At 53.2% G+C, this 16,393-nt stretch overlaps 1 protein-coding gene across 2 annotated transcripts in view; it reads left to right on the top strand.

Moving 5' to 3' along the window:
• GRIK3 (glutamate ionotropic receptor kainate type subunit 3) overlaps nucleotides 1–16,393 on the top strand; it is a 224,720-nt gene that overhangs the window by 135,696 nt on the left and 72,631 nt on the right. For both annotated transcript variants that reach the window (XM_046028210.1, XM_046028203.1), the window contains exons 3-4: nucleotides 6,689–6,946; nucleotides 13,730–13,911. In XM_046028210.1, the coding sequence (XP_045884166.1) occupies nucleotides 6,689–6,946; nucleotides 13,730–13,911 (440 nt within the window). The remainder of the gene's footprint in view (nucleotides 1–6,688; nucleotides 6,947–13,729; nucleotides 13,912–16,393) is intronic.

The raw sequence follows: 16,393 nt of genomic DNA on the forward strand, positions 1-16,393 counted from the left end.
CTAAAGTGAGATATATGCCTGCAAGAGAGTTCCTGTCCACTTTATCAATAACAGCTGAATGTTACAGGAAATAAATTAAAGGTTCATCGACAGAGAATGGATAGATTGGGGTATAGTTGTTCCATGGAATTTGAGTTAACAATTAAAAAAAAAAAGAAAAAATTCTCCCTACACAAAACATCATGGATGAGCCTCCCAGGCATAATGTCGAGTAAATAAACAATGGTCACCTCTGGGAAAGGGAGGAGTGTGCAGCAGATATTAACTGGAAAGGGGAAAAGGTAACCTTGCTAGGTGTTGGGAATGTTTTATATTTTGATCCAAGTAGGAGTTACATGGATGCAATTATATGTAAAATTTCATGGAAGTCTATACCTAAAACTGATGCACTTTACTATATGATATTACATCTCAATAAAAAAAGTTTAAGAGGCTCCTCTCTGCCATCACTTTCCCTTAATGTCCCTCCTATAGATACCATACCCAAGACAGACCCCTGCTGTCGTTAGAACCACCGCTGTCTGACCCTGGAGGCATTTCTGCAGTTGGATCCTGCTTCCCCCTTAGGCACACTCCATCCCTTGGGGAGTCCCTTGTTCCCATGATCTTTATTTTTTCTTTTGATCTTTGGTTTTTGTAAATGTATTCCTCTGAAGCATCATTAAGGCTCTTCTGGGGGATGACCTTGGGCTTAATTCTAATTAACCCAATGAGAATGATTAATCCTGCCATCACAGCTGGATCCGGCCACCTTGGGCCACGTCAGGAGAGCGGGCGCTGTGCACAGAGCTCGGCACGTCCGCCAGCTCCGCTCGAATTAGTCCTTCCCTCCACGGGAGGCCCAAGAGGCCTTTCCCCCATTCAAAGGGACTTTCACTTATTGTCTTTATTTTTAACTGTTTTGTGGAAAATTAAAAGATGAGTGACTGCCAAACGGTGTCTGAGCCAGCAACCCAGAGAGTGCCTGTGTTTTCTTCCAAGCCTGACCAGAGCGGGCCTGGAATCGACCCAGCACTCCCCAGGCTCCTCTGCCTTCACTTATTCTCTGGGCTGCTCAATTCCTTTTAAGACACAAATTGATTGGGGTAATTTTTGCTATAACTACAATTGCCGTGGAAAGGGGGTGAGGGGGGCTGCATTCAGGCTGTGGACTCCTGCAATGACTGTGAACCATTGAGCTACCGTAAAATGACCAGAAAATGGATTCCAAATTGAAGCTACAAATAATGTAATTACTGCAGTGTGTGCTCAGGGCTGCCAGAACCAGAGTTGGCTGCTGCCCTGGAAACATCTGGAGATAAAGCTGCTGCTGCTGCTGCTGCTACTGTAACCCCTGCCCTGGTCTCTCGGGGGCAGCAGCACTCTTCCAGGCTGGAAGAGCTTCCGAAGGTGGAAGGAACACGGAGGGGGCAAGAAAAAGGGATGAGGAGAGAGGCCAAAGAGAAGAAATACGTGATGGACAGGTGCTTCCTGGCACCCAGTCGTGAGATATAATCACTGTATCTCTGGCAGGATGAACCTCAGCATGACCATCATCCTCCTGTCACCACCGTTGTCACTACTGTCAATGCCAATGCACCATCACCAGTTACTGTTGTCACCATCAACAGTGGTATCACCTCCACTCTTCACACCGTCACCACCGCCATCACGGTCACTACTGTCATCATCACCATCACTGCCAGACAGCCACAGCTTCATCATCATCAGTCTCATCAGTGCCAACATCATCACCATCTTTCCTACTACCATCGGCAGTCGTGACATTGACATCTTCTCAACACCAATCTCATCAGTCCCAACATCATCGCCATCATTCCTACTACCATCGGCAGTCGTGACATTGACATCTTCATCACCAATCTCATCAGTCCCAACATCATCGCCATCATTCCTACTACCATCGTCAGTCGTGACATTGACATCTTCATCACCAATCTCATCAGTCCCAACATCATCACCATCTTTCCTACTACCATCGGCAGTCGTGACATTGACATCTTCATCACCAATCTCATCAGTCCCAACATCATCACCATCTTTCCTACTACCATTGTCAGTCGTGACATTGACATCTTCATCAACACCAATCTCATCAATCACACCCTTGCTAACATCCCCACCCCATGATCATCATCTTCCCCATCCTCACCATTGTCATGGTGCCAGAATCCTCATCATCATCACCAGCCTCATCAACACCAACATCATCACACAATTACTGTCATCACCATCAGACTGTTATCCCATCCTCTCTCATCAATGCGTTTATCACCATCATTACTCCTACCATCATCATCGCTATTACATCACAACATTGACATTTTACCATCATCAATCCCATCATCATCCCACCATTATGCCACAATGTCAACAATATCATCAGTTCCATCTTTGTTGGTACCATGGCCATGATCATCAATAGTATGGTCTTCGCCCTCACAGCCATCACTGTGGTCACCTTTAACTCTTCACAATTGATGTCAAAATCAAAATTGCCTCCTTCAAAATCATTCTTATAATCCTCTGCAGAACCATAACTTGTGTTTGGTCTACTCTCCCTTGCCTCAGCCAAACCAGATACCTAGACCTTGGACCCAGGCAGAGGACCATGATCTAAGAGGCTGGGCTGGGTGAGGGTGAGGGCATCGGAAGTATTTGCCTGCCTGCTTCTAGGCAGTATCAAAGGGGGAAATCCAAAAGGCAGATTCTTGGAAGTGGTAGTGGAGGGAATGAAACATAATAGTCATTTGAGCAAGTTATCCATCAGAGGGTTCCAAAAGGAAAAGATAGAGATAGGAGGTATAGGATGGAAACCAAGGACATCAGAGGACAGCTAGAAGGTTCAAAATAGGGTTAGAAGATAGTGCATGAGAGAAACTTACAGATTTTATAGAGTGTCCACAGCTTGAGGGGAGTGACGAAGCCTGGACAGCCGTCACTCACTGTTGCTATCTCCTTCATCTTGTATCTAACCTCCATGGCTACACAGTAACTCACACATGATCTTTTCCCCATGGAGCACCTGCTCTCAGGAGGGGACAAAGTGGCCAGAGGGACACTCAACACCCAGGGAAGCAACATGAATGAGCAGTGAGTGGACAGGTCCGGGCCTGGCCTCCTTGGGATGAGGGCCCTTAAAAGAAGACTTCCTGAAATGGGACAATTTATCAACAACCCTAGGGTTCTATTTTGGAAGCATTTATTTTCACTGGGGTTGATCCCACATAGAGCGCTGCTCCAGGCTCGTTGACAAGAGTGGGTGACAAGAGTGGGGACAGCAGCACTTCCCTGACTTGGACTCCAGTTCTACAGCTGTAGGAGCACCAGGGAGCTGCCACGTGCCTCACTGGGCATCTTCTCCTGCACTTGGTATTGGCCACAAGGAATTCCGGTCATCCAAGAGATGCTCCCTATGTTGGCCTTGCTGCTTCCCATACATGACTGCCCTGTCCCATGTTCCATGTGGTTCCAGCAGTCTCCTGACAATAACCAGCTTCCCCCCACCAAGAGTGCTGTATCTTTCGCCCAAGGCACAAGTGGAATTCTCTGGTGTTCTTGAGGAAGTACAAATTTCAGGGTAAATACTTTCTATATTTCCTCCTGGTCCCAGGAGGCAGTAAGGGAGGAGAGGTTGGAGGTCAAGGAAGAGGAGAAAATACCCTAAAGACCACCCACTCTGATCAACTGAAAACCACTCCACATCTCTGCATCCATTGGGACCACCATTAGCCCAGGCAAGAGGGCCCCTTTCTCTGGGTCTGTGCTTTGGGTGGGGGGCTGCCCTTGCCCTCCTCTGGTCAGTGTCTCCTCCCAGGACAAAGGGTCAGTGGGACGAAGGGCACTTGCCTACCAGGAGCCTGTGCCCTGCCGTTTTAGCCTTTGCTCCAAGTATCTAGAACCCTGAATTTCCTGCCCAGTTGGCCCTGAGCCCACCTCCAGGCCTGCATGAGCCTCTTCCCTGGGCTGTTCTCCAGAGGGAGAGCCGTACTGCCAGGGGTACGCTCCTAGGCCCTTTCCAGAGGTGAGCAGAGGGCAACTGTTTGTAGGGTTGTGGACAGAGCTTGGACATAGGAGTGGGGTGTCCACATGGAGAGCACAGTCCTCCTTATGGATCGGGGCAGAGCCAGCAGTAAAAGAGGAGGGCAAGCTTGAGCTGGTGCCACCCCTCCCTACATCTCTGTGTATGGGAAGTCTCCATGCCCACCTGATTTTCCAGGTTGCTAGGGAAGTGTATTTGTCAGGGTGGGAGGAAAGGGCGTGTTTTATATAACAATTTGTTAGCTTGGCTTATAGCACTTAAATATTTAGCCATATAATATGTGGGCCTCCATTTGGAGACTGGTCTGGGGCCCTACAAATCTTAGGAGTGGCCTGAGACCAGTAGGTCATTCTCAGAGGCCCTTGGGGCAGCCAGGACGTGTCTAAATCCATGGCCCCTCAATGCTTAGGCGATGTCTTGCCTCTTCCTACATGCACCATACGTTCATAAGTGTGCACGTGGCACCATTCCCGCGGCCACAGACTAGTGAGTTTGCAGAGACGCTCTATGGATAGATCGGTTAGGGCTCCTCTGGTTGTGAGGGACAAAACACCAAATCCTTTTTTGGCTTAAGCAAAAAGAGAACATATTGGTTCCCATACCCAAGGTCCAAGGTTGCACTTAACCAGGGGCTCTTATTTCTTCCTCCCCTTCGGCTCTGCTCACCTGCCTACTGACTCCGTTCCCAGACAAACACTGCACTTTTTGGGGGAGCACAGGGTGGTTATCGCAGCTCCAGATCTTATTCCCATGTCCCTTGCAGAGGGAGAGCCCTACCTTCTGGGTGTGAGGTCTCGCAGCTCCCCATTGGCTCTGACTGGTCACATGACCATCCTCCAACCCTGTGTCTGGGGCCTGAAGAAGGCCTGCATCTAAGCCATGCCCTGGCCCTCACGGCCAGGGAGTGGGAAAGGCGGGAGCCCAAAGGAAAATCAGAGTTGCCAGAGGAAAGGGTGAGAGCTCCTGGGGAGTCCTTCCCCTGACTGCCCCCAGAAAGGTCCCACTTTAAGGAGCTTTTAGGCACAATCCTTACATGAGCCTGTGCCTGCCCTTGGAGCCCCAGCTGCCTGGGACTGCTTATTTAAATCTCTGCTGTGCCCATCGGGGTTAGGCCCTCCCCAGAAGCACCTGCCATCTGACCTGCCTGAGGCCCTCCCCACGAGGGGAGCGCCTTTCAGGAGCCCCTCGGCTTCCTCCCCCACCCCCCAAGAATGCAAGCTGCTTGAGGGCAGGGAGTCAATACTCATTCACTCAGCAGAGGCTTGTGAAGTACCTGGTCAGGCCAAGTCCTGCTTTGAGCACGTTTAGGTACTATTCGGGTACTGTTTATTGCTGATACAGCAATAAGCAACATAGATCAAGCCCTTGCTGCCTTGACTTCTAGTGGGAGGACAAAATCAACAAACAAGACTTCTGGTGGTCATTTAATAAATAAAGAAACAAAGCAGGGTATGGGGTTTGGGGAGTCTGGCTGGAGAAGGATTCTTATTACAAGTCGGACAAGTGATACTTCTTTAGTAAAACCACGTGGATGCAGAAACCTGAGGGAAGGGAAGGAGGAAGTCATGCAGATATCTGAGCAGAGAGCACTTCAGCTAGAAGGGACCGTAAGTGCAAAGGCACTGAGGCAGGAGTGTGCTTAGTGTGTCTACAGAGCAACATGGAAGCCAGTAGGGCTTGAGGGCTGTGAGGAAGGGAGAGAAGGATGGGAGTTGAAGTAAGAAAAGTAGTGATGGTGATGAGGACAGGGGTGGGATAGGGGTGGAGAGGAACTGCAGCAAGCAGGGCCTCATCTGTCACCATGAGGACTTCGGCTTTTAGACCAAGTGACATTGGAGCCTCTGGAGCAAACACGTGATGTCACCACTTGAGGCTGAAAGAGGTAAGAAGCAGGGAGGGTCCCTGAGGAAGCTGGGGCCCAGCAGTAGTGCCTGCAGCAGAAGATGGTGGCAGTGGCGAGAAGTTCTGATTCTGGAACATTCCGGAGGTGACTCAGCAGGAGTGGGATGTGGGACAACAGAGAACAAGAGGAGTCAAGAGGAAGCCAATGTCCAGGGTCTAAGCCACTGGGACGGTGGAAGTGGTTTACTGAGGAGGGGAACCTGGAGGAGGAGGGGGGGGGCATTTGGGACACGTTTGGCCTGAAATGCGTCTTGGATGCGGGCACATGGTGGTGTCCTGCAAGACGGGAGATGAGCACGTTGAACTTTGGGGAACAGACTGGGGCTAGAAGTTTCACAGTTGCCACAGGGAGATGTTTCATCCTAGCTTTTTCTCAGCCTTCCCCCCATCGCCCAGATCAGGGCCGGTCCCAGAGCTGGGGGTGCTCAGCACAGTGAGGACAGCATCAAAAATAACCCCATCTCTGTTTCATGAGCAGTGCTAAGGGTCTCGTATGCGTGATCTCACTCAACCTTCCCAATATCCATAAGTCAGGGAGATTGTAACCCCACCTTCCAGAGGAGAAAGCCAAGATTCAGAAGGACTCTTCCTCGTCTGCCCTGGGAAGGTTCCAGCTGCTGTCTCCCCCCGCTGTGTTTATGGGATCATGGAAATCACTGCACTCCTGTGTGCACAGCCCCCAGCTGCCTGACGAGGTTCAGCACTGAGCCCCTCATTTTCCCCCCACCCCCGCCTCCGTTGCAGCCTGTGACCAGCTGGCCCTGGGCGTGGTGGCAATCTTCGGGCCATCACAGGGCTCCTGCACCAACGCTGTCCAGTCCATCTGCAATGCTCTGGAAGTGCCCCACATCCAGCTGCGCTGGAAACACCACCCGCTGGACAACAAGGACACCTTCTACGTGAACCTCTACCCCGACTACGCCTCCCTCAGCCACGCCATCCTCGACCTGGTCCAGTACCTCAAGTGGCGATCGGCCACCGTGGTCTATGACGACAGTACAGGTGGGTAGCCGGGCGTGGCTGGGCTGAGGGTAGGGGGTGAAGGAGGTAGAGCCCTAGGATTTGCTCGCCCAACTCAGCTGCCCCTGGGAGAGGGTGCACACTCACACCCAAGCCTAGCAGGACACCCAGACACTTGCCCCTGCACTGCCTCGCAGCCCGGGACCCTCCGGCCACACTCACCCTTGACTCCGCCACAGCCCGCCTCATATCTTCCCCACACTCCCACCTCCACCCCCCTGCAGGATGCTCTCAGCACGCACCCAGCACCCGCACTCACCCCTGCACAAACCGTGCCCCCCCTGCCGGCGCTCTTAGACTCACATTCGCACCTGCAGCAAACGTGGGCGGCCCCATGCTGACTGCAGGCACAGGCTCTGGATCCATGGGCAGGGGTACATGCTGGTTCTGACACTTGCTAGCTGGATAGCACAGGGCTGTTTCCTCTCTTCCTCTTCCTTTCTGAAGACTCAAGTCCCAAGACATTTCTTAGCCTGGCCCTTTAAGAGAAAGTGACCTTGGCAAGTCACTTAACCCATCTGGCCCTTCTCTGGCCATGTGTCAAGTCAAGAGCTGTAGCATCCAAGCTGGAGAAAAGCCTCTTCAGCGTTCTGCAGCCTGTGACTCTATGTCAGCTCTTGATTACCTTCTAATGGGGAGTGGGAATCATAGGGAGTGAATCCCTGAGAAAAGCTGTCTAACTTGGGATTCTACAAGCCTCTATTGTGTTCCTGCTATGCCCATAGTACCAGACAGGAGATCGTGGAGGGCAGGGCCAACGCCCCCATTCGGTGCCCCCAGCATGAGCTGTCTGCCATTGAGGGGTGTGAGGACCCCACTCCGGGTCACGGCCAGCATTCCGGCAGCCCTGTTAGATGGTCTCACTTAGCACACTGCCAGGAAGGGTTGCGGTGGCTTGTCCAGACCATGAGCCTTGTGTGCCTCCAGGCTTTAGCACAAGTCCCGGTACAACAGAGACATTTTTAAATGCTTATTGAACTGAACTGAATTGAATTGAATTAAAAATCAGGATGAAATATGTCATCATTAAATATTGCAGGAAGAGAGTCCTGGGCGCCGGTAAGAGAGAAGAATGAGGATGTCGTAATCCCATCGTTTTTGGAGGAGTGAATCCTATTGTAGGGGTGTGAGCACACCCCCAGAGGTCACTGGTCATTCCAGGCCATCACCTGAGATGGGTACATACAGTCAGTGCCAAGGCACTCGGGGAGAGGCAGCCCGGCGGGCTCGGCTGATCTGGGCTGACTTACCAGAGGGAGAGAGAAACATGAGTGGTGCCTCGAGGTAAACAGACAGAGAGAGCAGGCGTGAGGGCATCACCAGTGCCTGGGACAGCCTGAGCAAAAACCGAGGAGGCGGGATTGTGCGTGGCAGCCTCCTCGAGAGCGCAGCCTGGCAGGGGGAGATGATTCAAGTTCGGAAGGTGGGAGGAAACGGTCAGATAAACAGAGTATATCAGGCTGTGCGAAGGTTCTGCTGTCTGGCATCGGAGTTCACACCTGATCTTGGGAGCAGACCCGGCCCACTGAGTGTTGTTGAGCACAGAAGTAGAATAATGAAAGCAGAGTTTCGGAAGGTGGCGTGATGGTATCGCATGGGGCGGGTGGCAGGGAGAGCCAGGAGCCAGAAGTCACGCAGGGGTGGCCACCTTGTTTCGGGCAGGGACAAAGGAGGCCGGGATTTGAGGGGCTGCCTAGAGAGAACTTGGGGCCAGGATGGCAGGAAAGAACTGGACATGAACAGTGCGATGCTGAGAGGGTCACAGAGCAGTGAGAAGAGACACAGGCGCTTATCACAGCCCCGCGTCCTAGGGCCTTGGGACTGGAGGGGCTGGGGGCAGAGGCCTTGCAGAGGAGGAATGCCCTGCTGGTGAGGCTGCTCAGAGCTGATGCTAATGCCTGGAGCTCCCTCTCCTCCAGTGCCTTCGCTCTGAGGATATGAGCAAGCCTCTCAATTATCAGCTCAGAAGGCCTGGAATGCCCAGCCGCCTGGGGGCGGGGGGGGGGGGGGGGGGGGGGGGCGCACGCGCTCTCCTCCAGCATGATTAACCACAAAAGAGAGGGGATCCCATCTTCATTTCTTCACTCTTACCAGTGCCCAGAACACCCTTTCTTGCAGGATTTAATTAGAGTTTAATTCAACTTGATTTTCAATTCGGTTCAATTCAGTTTAACAAACATTTAAACACACGAGGGAGTCCTGGAGGGAGTGGGTTTGGTCAAGAACACACTGGGCACTAGGGATTCAGTCAAATAGGAAGACTTTGATGAGGACTGGCGGGTGGTAAGAGGTGTCCTCCCAGAATGGGGATGTTTCAAAGGGACAACGTGGCGGGTCATCAAGCCCCCCCACCCCCCCAGAATGGGAAGCACTTCAGAGCAGGCTTGGGCTGGATTTGCTTTGGGGGCAGCATTGCCTTCGGGTGTTTGGGCTGGATTCACAGACATCCTGGTTCCCACTGACTCGAGCAATGGACACTTTATTCTCTGATGGACAAGAGTCTGGAGATGGGCCTTCCCAAGGCTGTTTTAACAGCTCAACAGAGCTGGGGTGGTGGCTCCATATCCCTCCAGGTCTCTTGGCTTTTCTCTCATGGTCAAAATAGAGCTGCTCCAGCTCTGAGCAGTCCATCCTCACCTGCGGACACCCCAAGAAATGAAGGAAAGAGGAGCCAAAGAGATTGTTCTTAATGTGACTCATGCCTCTTATCAAGGAGGAAATTTTTTCTAGGAACCTTCCAGCAGACCATCCTGGACAGCTCACCGAATCAATGGTTACTACCCTAAGCACAGTCAGATAGGAAAGGGAGTGCCCCCTGACTGGCTTTTAAGCAAGCCCCCATCAGCTCTGGGGACTGGCACCCTGCCACCTGAGCCATATCCTGGTTCTCTTAGCATGTTAGAGGAGGGCACACGCATCTCTATAATTAGTGATGCTGTGTCTGCCAACCACTTCCCAAAATTTAGTGGCTTTGAATACAAAGCATGTGTTTAGCTCACAAGTCTGTGGGGTCCCTGATTGGCTGAGCTTGGCCAGGAGGTGGTTCTGGTCTCAGAGGGATCCCTCCCTTGCCCGGGGGTCACTTAACTGTTGGTGGAGATGACAGGCACCAGCAGGCTAGCCTGGGCACGTGGTCATGACCATTGTAGAGGTGCAAAAGAAGAGACCCAGGATGCCCTTCCATTTCTACTGTCTGCTTGTGACCCGCCTGCTGATACACCATTGGCCAACACAGGTTACATGCTAGAGCCCAATATCCTGAGTGAGACGGGTCACCTACCTGCAGTCGGAGGTCACCTGCAAAGTTACCTGGTTAAGGGTGTAGCTACAGGGTGGGTTGAAGAATTTGGGTCATCCCTACAATTGACTACGGAGAGAACTCTTTTTGAGTGTGCCTCGGGTCTTACGGATGACAATGGCCGCATGATGACACGGAGAGGTCAATGGCGTTGAGAAAAGAGTTGTTAACAGTTCCTAGAAGCAGGGAGCAGGGGGCCGCAGCCTCATGGAGAAGCACCGGGGTTAGTCGGGAGGCAGGAGCAAGAGGAAAGCATAGGCAAGAGCCTTTCTTTACTCTAAACCCTTTGATTACCTCATGACCATAAGATAGCTTAGATGATGATAGGTGGAATTTGTTCGGTAGGAATGTCCTCCATGGGGCAGGAAGCAAAACAGAAATTGGGTTTTGATTGGAGGGCTTATAAGATGATCTTGCGTACCCACCAAAAACACAGGGATAAGAAGAATGGCAACAACTTTGGCCATTAGTTTGATTAGCATGATTTCAGGATGCCGAAACATCAGTGAGAGAATATCACAAATGATTATATTATAGGAAGCAGCAGGGTTTGCCCTGTGACCTGTGACAAGTGGTCACCTTTGTAACCTCATCTGCACACAAAGGCAAACTCATATCAAGGGCAAAAGGAAGGGTCTTAGAAAAAGCCGAGGTGAAGGACTCCAACGTAAGAGCCAGAAGGTTGGGTCTCAAATCCCAGTCCCACTGCTAGCATGCTGCAGAACCTTACCCTCCGTGGGCCTCCGTCTCTTTGTAACCCTGCAACAGTCGGCGTGCCTTCTAGGACAGGGAGATGTTTAAATAGGGTAATGAATGCAGAAGTGCTTTGTAAGTGAAAAGCATGATTCTAACAACCATGATTCACTGTAGATATTTTGAGAGAGATTGATTAGGGAAGCAGCGAGGAAGGAAGGCTCATCTCGGGCAAGCAAGAGCCTCGTCCCCTGCTGGGGTGGGCTGAGATGAGCCTCTGGTCTCCTTCGGGAATACACTGATGAGAAGGAGGTCTGACATTTGCTACCGGAGAATGTGGGTCACTGTGCATTACACGGGGCAATGCACTTGGCTGACAGGAAGACTCTGGTGGCCTCTGCTCCAGCGTGCAGGCTGTCCCTGTCCTCACGTCCTGGATCCCCAAAGCTCACGTGCCTGCTCTGCCATGCATGCCTCCCAACACTGAGCGAGTGGGAGCGAAGTGAAGGTGGGGCGCCTCCCAGGTTAACAAGTGTGAGAGGGCAGCATCTTTCAGCCCCACTGAGAATTTCTGGGGCGAGATGGGGAGGGAGGATGAGGCTGGTGTGTGTTCCAGAGGAGATGGTGGTCCCTCCCTCCTCAGCACAGGTCAGAGGATGGCCCCTTCCGGCTCCATCTCAAGTTTGGTATTGGGAAGCCCTGTAGCCCCTATTAGATCCAGACCACTCCAGACTCCAGAGCCCTTCACCAGCCCACACACCTGGGTATGAGACCTTCCAGGGGGCTGGGGGGAGTCCTGAGGCCGGTGGCCATGGCAAAGCCTGTTTTGGAGCTCCTTGGGAAGTTCAGGTCACAGGGATATATCTCTGTCCTCCCCAGCCGAGGGGAATGGTGTACGCCAGATGGCCTTCGTCATGTCCAGCCCTCCGGAATGCGAAGGAGAAGCTGAACAGATTCAGGCATTTGTAATCAGAAATGGCTTTGGAAACCCGGAGGCTCTGTTGGAAGGCTTTCAAAGTAGGCGGTCTGTGTGAGGGGGACTCCGTCCAGATAGGGGACACTGCAATAGTTGATTGCAAACTTTAACCCAGAGCAAACTAGCTTCACCAAAAAAAGGGAGGGGGAGGGGATTTAATTGGCTGCCTTTACTGGGAAGCTCAAGAGTCATTTTAGCTTCAGGTACTGTTAGATCCAGAGGCTCAAATGGGTATCATTAGGACTTATTTGGCCTGACTTCTGCCATGTTGGAATCCTTCTCAGGTTCTATGTGGTGATGCCTAGACTTACTGCCTCCCTATTTGGAGGTAAGTGGAAAAGGATGTATTTCTTACCAGTTGCTCTGGTACCATTTCTGGAAGTTATCTGATAGGACCAACTGGCATCACCCACCCATCTCTGAGCCCATCCCTATGCCTATAGGAATGTGCATGCTGATTGGCCAGGCTGGGGCACATGCTGTACCCCGAGAGCTGGGGATGGACTCCTCGGAGTCGCATGGTCCAAGCACGGGGGAGGAGTTGCTCCCCAGAGGAGAAGCAGACTGCTGTTCATGGGGGAATGGAGCAGAGCTGAGTGGAGCGTGCAGTCGAGACACAGACCCTGAGCCCTGAGCGTGGGCAGACAGCCCAGTGGGACCCCGGTCCCTGCTGGCTCAGCCCCTCCCTGAGTGGGGAGCGGGTATCGAGGGCAGCAAGCAGGTTTACTCCCAGGCTAAACAGAAGGGAGTCAGCAAGAATGGACCTTGAAATAGCAACGGAAATGAACTTAATTAGACCTAAGTAAGCCATTTGTCTCCAGGAAGTGACATTCAGTTTTCCCTGGAAGTCCCCAAATTAAGTGGTTTTGCAAAATGCCAAGGTGGAGGATGGATTTTTCAGTGTGGGGAGAAAAAAACAGTAAGTCAGTTCAATTATGGTGATTTGTGTTGAGGGCCTCCTAAGTGCCAGGCCCCATGCTAGGGGCTGTGGGGACCCAGCCCATGAGGTTAAGGAGGCCATGGCTGGACAAGGGAGTGAGATGAGGCCAGAGGAGGCTAGTGCTGAGGGAGGAGGGAGGGGGATGGCGTGTCTCGTTTGGAAAGAGCAGTAGGGGCAGGCTTCATGGAGGAGGTGATTGCGCAGAGCCTGGAAAAATCAGTCAAGTTTGCTGAGGTAGGCTACCCTTGGGATGGGGGTACAAATACCACTTTGTCTTACATAGTCCAACAGTTGGTACACCTGAGCCTGCAGCCTTCATTTGTGCCCTTGTCCTGGAGGCAGGTTCCCAACTTCCCAGTGTCATACATGGGGTGACGAAGAGGGGTGCCCTCTGGTTTGGGCTCCATAAAGGCTAGTGTAGAGGGAAGCACGTAGACGTGGTTTGCGGGAATTTGCTGTCTGTACCTACTGCTAAATCTGTACGTGTGCCTGTGTGTCTGTGTATGCACAAGCTTTGATGTGCACGTGTAAGGAAGTCCCAACATATGTCTGTGTCAGCAAACATGTCCCTCTAAAGCATGTGTTTGTAGGTGCCTACATATCCGGGAACGTGTGTCGGCCTGTACAGCCTGGTGCGCACGGCCATACCCAAGAATCCTGGTGCCCATGTCTGGACCCACGTGGCTCTTGTCCACACACCTGCCCAAAGCTCTGTGGGCCACGCATCCGTGTCTGTGTGTCTGTGTGTGGGCACAGACCCGCAGCCACAGGCCATGTGCTCACCTGAGTCCATGGAGGCTGATAGCCGTGTTTACCTGTGTGTACACATATGTCTTTTGCATCCCGGGGACCTCCCAGGGCTCATCCGCCTGCAGGAGCTCATCATGGCCCCGTCGAGGTACAATATCCGCCTGAAGATCCGCCAGCTGCCTCTTGACTCGGACGACTCGCGCCCGCTCCTCAAGGAGATGAAGCGGGGTCGGGAATTCCGCATCATCTTCGACTGCAGTCACACCATGGCCGCCCAGATCCTCAAGCAGGTGTGTGAGTGCCAGCCAGCCCGGGGCATGGAAGGGAGGGGCGGGACCTGCCTGCCCCTCCCTCCACCCCCACTTTCCCCATTCACCCACAGCCGGGAGGTGACTGGAGCCGGTGGGGGTGGGGGGAGCCCAGCTCTGCTTCAGTCTGGCTGCGTGAACTGACCCCCGTGCGTGGGTTTCTGCAGCGGCAAAACGGACACGTGTGGTCTCTAAGGTCTGAGCCCGCGTGAGGACGGAGCGATGCCAGGGCTGAGCCCAGCCTAGTGCCTGGTGGCTCTTGCCTCCGTGCTCGCTTCCGAGCTATGGCTGCAGGTGGGAGGCAGGGGCTGAAGCGGTGCAGGACTGAACATTTCGGGAAGCCCTGGGAGGCCTCGGGGTGGCAGGAACAGTCCCCGGTGGGGGGAGGGGGGGCACTGCGTCTTCTGTGATGAGTTCCCCGTGGCCCAGAACGCTTGTGGTTATTCTACTACTGGGAGGTTTATTGAAGTTCCCCGTGCCATCTGCTCAGCTCTGCAGTGACCGTGGGGGAGGGAGATGGCTCTGGGTCCTGGATGGGCCTCTGTTCCTTTCCAGACACAGCCCAGTGTGGCATGCTGGGAACCAGAGCCATCTCTGCCAGCTACCTAAGAAATAAACAGCAAAATCGCCCACAGCCTCCTTGGAGAGTGCTGCAGCTGAAACCCAGAACACTCCCATTTGAGCCTGTGCTTTGTGTAAAAGGCAATTATACGGTCCCAGAAAGTGGCCTTGGTGATTGAAGGAGGCGTTCTGTGGAGCTCTAAGTCCTGACCTGGCGGGGTGGAGCTGGTGAGGAGGAGACAGAGTGCAGGGGGCTAGGCGCCGTGCTGGGGATAGGAGTTTTCAAGTCCCAGGATGGGTTAGGGTGGAGACATTGGTCCAAGTCCCACCCTCCAGTCCGGCCCTACAGGGGGTGCCCAGGCAGCCCAGCAGCCAGTGTCTTCCCCCAGGCTCCCTCACCCTGAGGCAGGTGCATAGCTCACTTGAGGGTCTGAATCTCACTTCTGCCCTGGGGTGTTGCGCGCCTGAGAGCAAGGAGACCCAGTGTCCTCCCCTCCTCTGTAGTCAGAGCCAGTGATCTCTGCCTCAGACGGGGACGGAGGATTCTGAGATGAGGCAGGGAAAGAGTGTAGCCCAGCGTCGGCACTGGGTGTGGGCCTCTGTGGGGTCACTGTGGAGGAGACCGATGCCCCCCAGAGAACCCTCACCCCTCCTCCCTGGGCGACAGCCCACCCCTAGTGCTTCCCTTCTCTTCCTGGCACGTGTAGCAGAGACCGCCACAACTCTGGCTGGTCATGCTGAGGAGGGACCATGTCCCAGGTGTCCAGAGCCCCTTGGTCAGCACCCCCCTGACAGGTGGCAATGGTTATCATGCCCAGTTTACAGGTGAGGAACCTGAGGTTCCCGAGGAAAGGAAGGGGCCCGGGTCATCCAGCCAGAGAGTAAGAATTTACCTCCCTGTCTGTCTGACTTGAAAACATCCAGAATTAAACCTGGAGACGGTGTGCCCCCCCAAACCCCGAGCTCCGCAGAGGTAACCATGGCCGCTGGCTGAGGCCTGGTTTGAGCCTTGAACTTGCTGACATGGGCTGTAAATCTCCAAGAGGGCAAGAGAAGGAGTGGCACTTTCCACATGTACCTGATCCTGGGACCATTTTTCTTCCAGAGCACTTAGGGGGCCTGGCATTCTGAAGAAATCTGTAGAAAGTGCATTATGGTTGTTAGTATTATAGATTATAGGTTTCTAATAAAACACGTAAATGTAGGTAATGCAGGCTTCGTAATGACACCTGGTAATAATTCCATGGCAACGGAGTGACCTGCCGGGTGGTCACCTGGAACAGGGAAGCCGGGCTGTGCTATCTCCACCCTCCAGGGAGGATCAGCCCTAGCACAGCCTCTTCTCCTGGGGCCTGGCTGGGCTGGGGCCAAGGTGGGGGCAGGGGCAGGCTTCCGCACACCTCTCTCTCAAGCCAGGACAGTGAGTGCAGCTGGGTGGAGCCAGAGCTCTTGAGAACACAGTCTGGGGCTAATTCCAACTGCATTTCTCTAAGTGTATCAAGCACGGAGATGCTCGTGGAAGAGCCAGACAGACGACTGGGCCCAGCCCAGCCCTGCAGAATTTGGAATCTTTGCATGCAGAGTACAGCCCAAGATTCTGCACTTTTTAAAAAGATTTTGTGTATTTATTTGAGAAAGAGAGAGAGGGAGCACAAGCAGGGAGAGAGGCAAAGGGAGAGGGACAAGCCGACTCTGCTGAGTGGGGAGCCCGATGCGGGGACTTGATCCCAGGACCCCAGGATCCTGATCTGAGCCCAAGGCAGATGCCTAACTGACTGAGTCACCCAGGAACCCCGAGATTCTGTATTTGAATGTGTCCCGAGGGCTTGGCAGCACACTCCAGGGAAACACCACCCTCCCCGCCCCTCCGCTATCTGCCAGCCAGTCATCACTTTGGGGAGGT

The sequence above is a fragment of the Meles meles genome, chromosome 1 (genome assembly GCF_922984935.1).
Source record: "Meles meles chromosome 1, mMelMel3.1 paternal haplotype, whole genome shotgun sequence".
Classification (NCBI taxonomy): Eukaryota; Metazoa; Chordata; class Mammalia; order Carnivora; family Mustelidae; genus Meles; species Meles meles.